The sequence below is a fragment of the Labrus mixtus genome, chromosome 4, assembly GCF_963584025.1.
Source record: "Labrus mixtus chromosome 4, fLabMix1.1, whole genome shotgun sequence".
NCBI lineage: Eukaryota > Metazoa > Chordata > Actinopteri > Labriformes > Labridae > Labrus > Labrus mixtus.
Genome location: NC_083615.1, coordinates 24588442 through 24601259, shown reverse-complemented (window position 1 = coordinate 24601259; position 12818 = coordinate 24588442). Strand labels below are relative to the sequence as shown.

The window sequence follows — 12818 nt, the reverse complement described above, 5'->3', positions numbered from 1 at the left end:
TCGAAGAATAACAGTCACCAATTTACTCTTGAACCATTCTGATGCAAAAGTAAATTACAACTTTTATTTAATTAATTGAGCTCTAATTATATTCTTATATTCATGTACCATGCTGGTAACTGTAAGAGTCTACATAATCTGACTGACATTAATATGAGGCTGTGATAGAGCTGGAATTGTTATGATCACCTTTCTCTCCTTCTTTCTTCTCTGTGAGAAACTCTTCATCCTTAGATCTTTACTTTAGGAGCTCTCTTAAGGGCTAAGATGCTTTGTGAATAACTTGTCTTTACCAGGATCTAGTCTTGCTGCGGAGAAAAATATTAGGGGTCTGGCAGGAGAAACTCCGGGTAAAGTCCGTGCGAAAAATTTGGCTGTTTACGTTCACATGTACAGCTCCTCCGGGAAATATCCTGACTTTTTCAGGAGATTTCTGCAAGTGTGAAAGCCCTATTTGATTCATCTGTGCTTACTTCAAAAGCGCTACCATCGTGTCTCAACAGCAACCAAACATCCTACTATCTGTTTGAATTCATTAAGGACCAACGCTGTTGTTTGTACATCCACATGGTTTGCTGTTTCCTGTAGTAGACAATGTGAATATCATAGCACTTCACCATTTGGATAGGCCAAGAGACTATAAATAAACCATAAAACTAAACTGGTTTTATTTTATTGGAACATCAAAGCATGAAAAATAAATAAAAATAAATTGTGTAAATGAGTTGTATAACCAGTTTACACCAAACAATGCTCTCATTTGTCATCTCTATACTGGAAATGTGTCTTCTGCACTGAAGTCTTTTTAAAAGTCATTTTGATATAAGGCTGGAAAATGTGTGTCCTCTGTCAGTCTTATCAGTATAAATAATTACACTGAGCATTCCCCGTAAGTCTGACTAATTAAACCTGCAAACACTGCAGGTCCAGGAAATTAGGTTCTCTTTTTTAATTGCACCTGTGCCTGACTTTCCTAACTAACAAACCACTCTGATTTTAAGACCATGAATTATTCATACTTTTTCCTCATGCCTTTAGTTTTATTAAAAAATATATTTTTTAGTGGACTATGTCTGCAGGTTAATAGCCATTGATAGTGTACTAAATTTTTGATGAAGTTTAAAGAATAGTCTTGGTTAAACCTGGATTCAAGTCAAGCCAAAGAAAAGCACAATAAAACTTCTAATTTCTTATTCAGTGAGCGCAGCAGAAAGCACTGCAGCAGTGTAGACACTGCAGCCGTGGAGACACAGCAGTCTAGAATGAGATAAAGAGGGATTAAACAGGATTATGTCATGAAGGCATTAGGTAGTAAACATGAGCGTTAATTAATTCAATCCATATATTTATCATGTTAACCCATACACAGATCTCAGATTGGGGTTCTATTGTTTATAATTCTACTTGATGTGTTTGATGACATCATTGTGTGACTACCGAGTCGTGTCATTTTCAGGCTTCAGTTGATGTCACTTATTTGTCTCAGCACTTCTGTTTTAAGTCAGAAGTGGTGTTTTATTAAAACTGACTATGATTTAGGAATTACTGTTTATAAACATGCTGATGAGGAAAGCCCTCAAGCTGCTTTTAAACCTTTGATGAACTTGGTAAATTGGCAAAAATCACTGTTTTCTATTTAGGGAGGATGCTGTGTATCATACACTGTGTTCACCCAAAAGGGGTTGCTAATGTTTTACATTTCGGGAGGGATTTATTACAGGGTTGCTTTGACTGCACCATAGTGTGGTTATATTTCACTTTCTTAAAGTTGTTCAATCTTTTAGCACACACACACACACACACACACACACACTCACACACACACATCCCCTCTATACCCATAGGGACGTTGACCTATGTGTGTAGAGGGTTGAGCATATTTCATGGTAGTTGTTGGGTAATGCAAAAATAACATAATTAGTTTTCGCCACTTAGATTATCTCAGGCAGTCATATGAAACAAATACATGAAATACAGCTCACAGGCTGAACTAGTAATCAGCTTCTATTTCAACCTTTAAGTCTGACCTTTACCAGGTTGGGTCTGAAAAGCCGGTTTCCGTGTTCATTTCACACACAGCCGCCTTTGTCTTCTTGATATCAACAATATCAAAACCTGCAAGCTGAATTTTCACAACAAGTCAACCTTGAAAACTGTGGCTGTATTTCCATTATGGATGCCATATTGAGGGCATGTTCTGCTTCTGAAAATGAAACTTGACCGCAGACAGTTATGTGTTGGTCACAGCTACCATTGACAGCAGCTACACCTCCTCTCCCCGAACCACTTCTGCAATGTTTTTTTTTTCCGCTTAGAATAAAGTCTCTGAACCCATCGGAGAGCGCTAGCACTCCGGAGCATTTCTCACTACCCGAAGAGATGTGACCCAAGCACAGTGGCATAGTGGAGAAGGTTAATTTGTCTGGCCTGCGAGAGGTAACACTTTTACTTGGACCCCACCTGAGTTCATGTCGATTATCATACTGAAATATCAATGCTGCCCCAAGGACTTCCTGGACATTTAGTGTGGGGACTGTTCCACTGCAGAGGTGTGCTCCTGAAAACCACTTACCTGCTTCAGTTGCAGGGGGGGCTGTGTTGGAGACCATTATGTGGATTTGTCAGTGCGTCCTCTCTGCACTTTCAAATGTCAGCGTTCCTTATTATGCATGACAGGCAACCATCAGAGTGACTGCTCCTGGCCAGGAAAGATGTGTGTGTGTGAGAGATAGAGAGACGGAGGCACAGAGGCAAATAGACAGAGAGAAGTTGGAGCAGGTGAAATTGCATGTTATTGACGTCTTACAGGATCTAAGTGAGGGAAGAGGTGTGAGCAGCAGTCTGTGAGGAGGTGAAGGGTGAACGAAAAAGAGTTAACCCTCTGCTGGTTTTTGCTTATCAAATCTCCTCAGCTTAATGATGCACTTTGCTGCAGGTGTGGAGGTTTTAATCTCTAAAAGCTCATATCTCTGCTCTCCACAGGGGGATGGAATATAATGCAAAAAAACAGTGCTGCTGCATACTTAATAAGAGAGGACCAGAGGCAGAATGTCACATGAGGCAGCTTAGATGGCAGTCTGTCATTCAGCTTGCGTTGTGTAAAGCCAAAGTGCGGAAAGTTATATGTGATGCATGTCGTAGCTTTAGACCAGGACAGCAGGATGTCAGAATATTTACCTCATGTTTCCTCTCATGTTTTATTTACCCGACTTCTGCGGCGCAGGGTGTCGTCCAGGACACCCGCTGCCTGTGGAGCCCCTCACCGCGGCTTCAGAGAGAGGAGTCCCATATCTGGAGGCGGCACAGCGGCATCAAGCCCCAGTCACAAATGCATCTGTGTGTGTGTGGTGGCTACATCCATTTTCCTTGCTTCATAAAATCTACAAGAGCAGCAGCAGCAGACACATTAAAGCTGTCTTAAAGGGAGCCGAGGCTGAGGAACAGACGAGAGAGGCATGAAAAGACTTGGCTGCTGCTGTTAGGTGTATTCATCTTGCTCTACCTCATCCGTTTTCTTTCTCTCTCTTAACCCCCTCTCCCATTGCTCTTTAAGGCTGCCATTCCCTTTCTTTCTCCTCTCACGGCATTTTAATTGAATTACTCGGTATCGTTCCCCAGAAAGTTGCTTGGCTGACATTGCCTGTCTGAAAAGCAATAAAAAGGTGCTGCTTATTGAAACTCTGCTATTATAAAAACCCAACGCCTTCTGTGTCATTTTCTTTCCTCTCCCTCTTTTAGCTCCTCTTACTCCTCCACTTTATACTACTTTCTAGCACCTTTTTGAAGAGCTTGTGTTTTCCAAATTAACTTTCAGAGAATTGTTGTGTTGTTTTAGAGGCTAAATTAGAGGATCCCATTTCTGAAGGAGATAAAAAGCGAACCTAAGAGGGAGAGGAAGAGGGAGTATTTTTCACTTGGAATGAGGCCACAATCGCCAAGGGCAAGGCCAGTTCATATCCATTTGCTCCTAATGTTCTATTAATGCTTTTTGGGCCTTTAAGAAACCGTATCACTTAAAAACAGACCTCCAAATAAGCAACAGGGCACTTCCTATTGCCAGGGAGAGCGTTCAAAGAAAGTTTACCCTTTGAACTCTAGTACTCCCAAAATTCCCCGCAAGAAGCATCAAAGTTACAACATTTTTGCCTCCTTGCGCTGATTTTCAAAAATGCTTCTGAATTTTTCATCACTTCATTGAAGCTGCAGGATACTTTAAATTGGGAAAATGCTCGAGCCCGGGTCGACATTTTTTGTAGCCCATTTCGACTAAGTTGTAGATTGTAATTCTGAACAACTCCCTGGTTTGTCTGAAGGTAAAACAAAATGAAATGCATTCGCAATAATAGACCCACTTCTGTGTAGTTGAAGGTTAGGATAAAAGCTGAGGCTACTTTGATATCAGGCTGAGCTTTTTTTCACTTGTGTCTACTTGTGTCTCACCAAAGAAGCAAGACGACACACTGTTTTTTTTGTTGTTGTTGTTTTTTCACACTGGTATATCTTCTCTCCCAGGAGCTTTGGTTGTTTTTCTGCAGTTTTTTAATCAGCACTAATGAGTTGCACAACCTTTTTTATAGTCGGTTACAAAGTACACTAGTGTGAGAAGTTAATTCTATTTGAGTGTCTCTTGCTTTATTTTCATCATGTGAAGTGTAAGAGTGATGTCTAAGAAGGTTCCTATTTTAAGGAAGTCACAGATCACAGCTTTCTTTTAGGGAGGAAATATTTTCAGTCACAAGGAGTTGTTTTCTTCTCAGTGGCACTTTTCTCATTTCCTATATATTAATAAAATAATGAAGTCACAGTGCCATTTTTCCAGCGTTAGAAAATTTTTCAGAATTGATGCAGTACGGCAGATTGCATTGCACTTATGAGCATACTAATATGAACTTCTTCAAACTTGATTTGCTTGCATCATTTTTTCCAATTTGGCAAATAAGAACAGTACCAACATAAAACATGTAATAAACCCTGATTGAAAACGAATTTGGCTTTCTTAATCTGCTTTCCTGTTGTCCTACTAATGCTTGAAAATGAAATTAGCTTTCTTAATCTGCTACCCAGATGTCCTACCTCTGGCCATAATCTCTCTCTCTCTGTCTCGCTCTCTGTTTCTCTTATCCCCTGTCCTCTCTCTAACTCTGCCCTTGTAAGCAGAGTGGTGCTTTCTCTCCCGAGGCCTCATTCTGTGGTCACCGCTTGCAGCAATGCAAATTTAGATTAGCACACATGAACGCTCCATCCTCGCTCCCCGGACAAATTCTCAGAGAAACTCTGTTGCTGAGTAAAAGGACCGAGGGGCAGAGTGCTCCTGCCCCACAAACATAGAGCACACTGATCCAGGATCACGACTCCCCTCTGCCACAAAGGCTACTGAGGCTCGATGAGAGGGCAGGGGGCTCTGTGGAGGTTGGGACATTCAGAGGTAGAATGTTTACATGATTGATAAACGTTTGATTTTCGGCAACATTTAGCATCATGAGTGATGCTAACTGTCTTCTCTCCGTTCTCTGAAACCTGTTGCGTGAGACATCAAAACTTATAAAAATAATACTTTGCAAAGTGAAATGAAACCAGGGACGATTTATGAGTGTTATTGAATTGCTGAAAAGATTGAACATTATATTGTCATATTTAATGTTAGCATGATAATGTTTTCTGGCCAGTGATTGCTTTGGTCAATAACAAGAATATGTATTTATTATTCAACAGCACTGTACTCCTGGACAGTAACATAACTTATCATAAGCTATCATTAGCCATCATTAGCTGATGCCAATGAATCTATTTTTTTAAAATTTGAAACAGGAAAATATGGTTTAAGTCATTGGCCGCTTAGCAGTTCAAATAAATAGGTTTAGCTAGCTCTCCCTGAGTATGTATAATGGCAGCTGCATGCTAAAGTTAGCCTATCATGGCTAATCATCAATTTAATAAGATTGCAGTAAGTAATAAGTATTTTCACTACATGCTAATAAGTTTTTAAGATAATGTTTCAGATATGTCCCATTGTCTAGCTAAAAATAAATGCTAATGTTTAGCGTATGCCACCACATGAAAAGATCATAGTTGGAGGTCTGGTTTTTTCAGAGATCACAACCTGAGCCAAAGCATTACATTTTTGTTTTCACATTACACTTGTGGGTGGTGAACTACAGTATATTTGGTCGTCTCTCAATCAATAAGTTGGGGTTTGATTCCCAGCTCCTGCAGCTACATGTCCGATCTATCCTTCGGCAGGTAACTCCAAGTTGGTCCGGCTGCACCAGAGATGTTTGAATGGGGTTAGATAATGCGGATGGACACTTTGCCTAGCATCCTCTGTGCCTCTCCATCAGTGTGTGGATGTGGTTTGAATGGATAGGTGTGACCTGCGGTGGAAAAGTACTTTGAGTAGTCAGAAGACTAGAAGCACTATACAAGCTCAAGTCCATTTACCACTTAATGCCTTATTATTTCTTAATGTGTTTTTTAGTGCTCACTACTTAGATTTAAAGTCATGACTCTTCTTGAAGATTAAAGCAGCTTATATTGTATTTTATTTGAGCACTTCCTTTCCTTTGAGAACTTTCAGAGGGGTTGAAAGATTGGTGTGAAAAATACTTAAATCTCACCGAGGAAGGAAAGGAGCATGCTGCCTGTTCAAGGCAGTTTTAGTGTTTTCTAAAAACATCAGACTTGCATTTAGGGCATTGATTTTGTTGAGAAAAAAGAAAAGAAAAAAGTACCTCTTCTTTACAATTAGATGTTTCTAATTTACTTCTGTCTGATCCAGAAGGGACCTTGTGCATTTTTTCTTTGCTTATACTGAGAAAGAGAGAAAATTAGAATTGCTACTTTTTGCTCTTGGTTTAATGAGCACTTTGCAGAATCTGATCTCTTGTGCAGAAATGGCAAATACTTGATAAAACCTTGGGCCCCTGGGCACCGTGTCTCTGTCAACCTGACTAAAGACTGATGATCCTTGGTTCACTGGAGGGAGGGAGGGAGGCTGCAGGAAAGAGAGTCAAATAGACAGAAAGGAAAGGAGTGTAGATGTGCTCAAGGGAAGAGGAGAGACCGAGCAGCTGATGTTCAGAGATTGAAGCGATTATAACATATTCAGGAGATGAGATCATGACAAGAGACTTTGGGGTGTTTTTTTTTTTTGTTTGTTTTTTTTTGTTTTTTTAACCTCACGACAGCATCTGCGCTGGAGGTGGAGCCACCTCTTTGGGAAAGATTTTGTTGGGAGGCGTCTGTTTATTGAGGTGTTTTAAGGTAATGAGTCATATCTAAAGAGAGCCTCATCAGGGAAGAGGGAAATGGATTAAAAAACTATCTGAGTGAGCAGTTCAGTTGCCTTGAAAGCCAAACAGATGGCTTGCTGTGGTAGAAGGAGCCTCTGAGGTCTCTATCTACAGATGGGATGCATGGAGCTTGCCTCCAGGGGATGTTCTTCACGCTATCAATTAGGTACTGCACGACAGAGACATAGTGCGCTTATTAAAATAATATTCACATGTCCAAAAGACAGTCGTCTATTTTTGGTCACAACACTGTGGTCATTTCATATCTCTCTGTTTTGCCTCAGGATGTATAAATCATCCACTTACAGTTTTATCCTAACTTTTTTTTTAGTCTCATACTTTTCCCACATCTCTGTGTTCCAAGTTAATCCTAATGATTTATATTTACACTGATGTAGCTCATTTATGTTCATATAAAATGGCAGCCAAGTTTTTTTCCCATCTTGGCAACTTTTTGACTTGCCTGATCTTTCTCTCTTTTTCTGTCCCTCTCCTCGTTACCTCATCTACATATCTCAGATGTCTACAGACGAGCTGGAGGCCTATGTGAATACCCAGTTCGATGAGCTCCGCAGATTGGTGCGTCTGGAGGAGAAGAGGACCCTTCACCTGGTGGACCTCAAGGAAGCGTTCCTGACGGCATCCGCTGCCGAGAAGATCGCCGAGATCAGTGTCGAGACTGAGCGCCTGCAGGAGGAGATGGCCAACATCACACACCAGCTGTGCATGCTGGAAGAGGCTGAGGTGAAGGGAATCAGTCCTGGGTTGGCGTTAGAGGCCCTGGCAGCTGCTGGACCAGCCCACAGAGTACAGGTGAGAAGGATCTTCCTTTCTTATTATCCCTACTCTGCTCCTTAAACTGCTCACTCACTGTGCAGTAAATTGCAGGAAGAAAGTTAAGCGAGTTGATAAGGTCAAAGAAGTCCAGCATGACTCATATTCAGGATGCTGTGATTTATTAAGTGTGATATTTTAAGCTCGGAGGCTTTGGCTTCTTAGAAACAGTCCATTTCTTCCTTCAGTTTCCCTTACATAAGCTTATCTGTCTAATGTAGTTCACTTCACAAGTCCAATGTGCTGTTGTAAAGGAGTTGGCCTTGCTTTAGTACCGTCCCCTGAAACCAATGAGATATCTATGTTGAAGAAATTATTGGGATTTTCACAGTCATTTATGCACCTATTGGGGGGGGGGACCGATTAATGTAAAAATCAAGATTCTTATCTTCTGAGATTTTAAATAGATTGATAACAAAAAGATGTTTTGGCTAATCAGTCACTCCCTGCTAATTCTAAGGCTAGCTCTTTATTTCAGTAGAATTCCAAATGGAGCAGCAAGAAATTCAGCCAATCTCACAGATGACTGGAGTAGATCTCAAAGTAGTTTCAAATTCAAAAAATAGACTTTGAATCGTGGATCCAGAATCATTTGAAGCGAAAATAGATTCTCAATTGAATCGTGACCCCAAGGATCAAAATCGAATCGTGAGACACCCAAAGATTCCCAGGCTTAGTACCTACCTATTATGAAGGATTCTTATGTGAAATTGGGTCTATAAGTTCTTTTAAAAAACCTAACAACTTATCACAAATAAAGGCCCTGTTGTTTGAAATGATGTAAGTTAAATATAAGAAAGGGAAACCAGTGGATTAGATAGGTATTTGAGCAAAACAGACAGCCTGAATGACAACACCACACTAGATCATGTGGCCCGCTGAGAACACCAAAAGGGTCAATGATTAATTAAACTAAACTTTAAACCGGGAGGTCCAGTGCCAACATTGTTACTGAGGGCAGCGTTGTAAAACCGGACACTATTGCTGCTGTCAATAAACAATTAAAAACACTTTGTCAGCCAGCACAAAGCGTCCTGTACAGTGCATGCTGTACATTATTCAGATAAATATAGACACAGTATATGGTAGTAAGTAGTGTCAGCTCATCATGTTTTTTTTAAACTATAAGCACCTGATACCTTTCATTTGGAGGCTTGATCTAAGAACTTTAACTTAAAGGATCATCTTTGATTGCAGCAGCTGCTGTGTAGTCATTATAACAAAGTAAATACTGTAAACAGGTGCCATCATGCACAGCTTTGTTCTAAATTAAAGAAGAAACTGTCTGTATTTATCCAGGCATACATTATGCACACTTAGAGAAATGCAGTCTTTCTTTCATACAGTCAGCTGTGTCAGTATGATAGAGGTAGTTAGATGCATGAATCCTGAGCCGTTAGCTGATGAAGCGTAAAGGTAACAAAGTGTAACTGTGGAAGCTTGTTTGTAAAGTGCTGAAGAAAGCAGCTGCTCATTGTCTTTTAACACATCAGCCCCTTAGTCAAAACAAGGTCCTCATGCCAGACTACTTTTCATACCTGTTCTTGCAGTTATTGTATATAATGTATAGAGTTACAAGGGCAAACCCTGTCAATGCACCACTTGAGAATCTGCAGCGCTGCCCTCCCTCGTCTTTCTTTCAAGCATTAAAGAGGGTGCTTTTACTGCTGATAGTTCCCACATTAAAAATAACCCATCGCTCCATTTGTCACTCTCTATACCGTACTTTATTCACCACCACAGTAAGAAAAGAAGGCTGGAGTGCTCCCTTGTAATGCTCCACAGGACCACGGAGGCTGCAGTAATAGTGGGGGCTGATGTGCAGATTGCTTTTCTAGCTGAGTAAATAATCCACGCTAGGCCAAGTTCATTAAGGCCTTAATTGAATGCCGATGGTAACCCTGTTTGTTCTCGTGTTATTGCTGGAGTAAGTAATGGGCAGTCTTTTTTGGAAATATGTGGTCACAGGAGAGGTGTGTAGGTGTAGAAGGTGGGCTCATTCAGCAATTTACTCGTCCAGAAATTATGTAGCTTAATGTGTGTAATTGGAGACACACTATTCAAAATAAGTGGGACCCAGTTTTTGTTTGTATAGACTGACATTTGAAGTGGATGAATCTGAGGAGTTGAATCAAGTCCACCTGAACCCACCTGAAGCAGTATTTGTCCTGATCCCAACATGCTAAACAAGTAAAACCTCCTGGACACTTGGAAATATTATTACCCCACTTGCTCACCCACTCCTCATGACATCACAAAGGGCAGTAACCTCTCCTCCAGGTGGGTGACACTCCCACAGCTAGGTGTTTGTTCTGCCCTCTTAGTCTGCCTTTCCACCACAAACAATTGGACATGGTGTGATAAAGCCCGAGGCAGCCAAGCCCTTCGAGAGAGGGCCGTGGTCAGACACAGCTCATTTGCATTTAAAGCTACAGACACAGAAACAGCCTGTTCTGAGGAGAGCTGGAATCGAGAGGTTTATAGGCATGATCAAATACAGGATCAGAGTGGATTTTTAGCAGACATGTTTTGGGGAGCCCTTATTTAAACGTGTTGAAAAGGAGGATAATATGTGATCTTCAACTGTAAAGGGTATTCCCTTTTTATGAATCAAGGCCCTAATAATGTGTGTCTTTGAATATACTGTTGATATTTTTTTGATAGTTGGAACAGTTTGTACTGGTAAAGCTGACAATTTCATATCATAAACCAGTATGTCTGAAAGTAATGTTGCCAGAGCTTCCAGAGTTTTTTTGTCTTAATAGTCAAAACAACAAAGAAAAAAAGACCAGTATTCATATTTGTAAGATTTAATATGTGCTGCTACGTTGATACTCCAGTGTTGTCATTCCAACACTGTGGCACACTACCAGCAAAAAAATCAATGTTGATCTAAAAAACAAACTTTACAGTACAATAGAGCTGAATGTTGTCCACAACCTCACAATTCGATTTAAATGATTTGGGTCACGATTAGATTCGATATCGATTTGATTCAATATTGATCAATATGCTTCAATATCGATTTCATAATAATACAGATGACAGGAATACCCAGATAACTCATCACAGTACCTTCTGATATTTTGTTAAATAATTATGTGTGCATTGATTGTATAGGTTTAGAACAAACTGACTCAAAAATGTATTTTATCGTTTCATTATTATTTAATAAACAAAGAATAAAACATTTAAGTACAGTATGGTCTAAAGTGCACATTTGTGCCTGAGCTGAATTTACAGCAAAAAACATAATAAACATAACAGTGCTGTAATGGCATGGACAAAAACTATATGTGAAGTTCACAATTGTGCCTGACCTGAATTCACATCACCCACAGTGCCCCCAGTGGAGAGGGGCATCATTACACTGGAAAAAAATTGATCTCAGGATTTCCCCTGAATGCATTTTGAATTGGGAAAATAATAATTGCAGTGCATTGATGAATCGATATTTTTTAACCAGCCCTACAGTACAAGCAATTGAAATCAATAAACAACAATTAAGAACAATAAAACTTTCCAAACTTCAGAATTATATCAAATAAAAATGACATATTAACAAACTACAATTACAGTATCTTCAAGGTGGATTACTCAAGGATTTCAATCAGTTATCATGTGATTGGTTTGCCTTAGCCATGATTTCAATTTAGCTTTAGAAACACTGAAGCTTTTGCAGTCTCTGATATGGGTGGGAATTGGTTTTGTTTGTTGAGACTGAGATTTGAAGTGGATGAATATGAGGAGTTGAACCCTGTCCATCTGAACACACCTTCAGCAGTTTTTGTACTCATCCAAACCTTGTAAATTGTTAAACCTCCTGGATCAAGGAAAACACACTGGAAAATATTATTCCCCCGCTTGCTCACCCATTCCTCCACTCCTCGACTGCCAGCATGTCTTTCTGTATCATAGATAAATGAATCAAAGATATAAGACTTGGCACTAGAAAAATATTACATTGCACTGAAATAAAGCCTACCGTTAGCTTTGTTTGGATGAAAATACAAACAGTGTTTAAACATGCTGACCCTGTTTGGCTTTCGTTTATTTCTTCTCATGTAAAGCACAAACTAATCCTGTTTGCCAGAGAGCTGCAGTCATAGCCTCCAGCACTTTTTAGAATTTCCAACTTTTTACAAAAAAAAAGAAAGAAAGACTGGCAGCTTCAGAGCCAAGTCAGAGAAGGGATTTCTCCTTTTGTAAAAACATCACACACAGCAGCAGTAGTGCAACAGCAAACTCCTGGAATAGAGCAACTATGATGTAAAAATGTTCTCACCTGCATAAACCCATCCTTCTAAAAACTGGCTCCCTACAGAATAGACTGTATAATTGAGGTGAGTCTTTTCTTTTGCTTAGGGTCAAATAAACAAATTGCCTGAATTAAAAGAAAGACGTGAGATTATTAACACAACCAGTGGTAGAGGACACACATACACACACTATAATGAAGCGCTGCAGGGATGAAAACAGCAGTCTGAAAATTGACCAATCAGCACAAGCCAGAGGGAGGTTATATTAAAAGACTTGATCCATTTATTATCAAACTTTCAGGCCTCACATTTTCATTAAAAAGTGCCAGTAGGTTCTCATTTGTACAACCATACTGGAACAGTCCCCGATGACGATACGGTAATTAAAAAGCTGCGGTGTGTCACTGCGCAGGCAGGGATCTTTTTGACTGACTGG

The 12818-nt window shown here is 40.0% G+C and overlaps 1 protein-coding gene across 1 annotated transcript in view; it reads left to right on the top strand.

The window, feature by feature from the left end:
• trim44 (tripartite motif containing 44) overlaps positions 1-12818 on the top strand; it is a 49183-nt gene that overhangs the window by 4493 nt on the left and 31872 nt on the right. The window contains exon 4 of the mRNA XM_061036576.1: positions 7809-8102. Within this exon, the coding sequence (XP_060892559.1) occupies positions 7809-8102 (294 nt within the window). The remainder of the gene's footprint in view (positions 1-7808; positions 8103-12818) is intronic.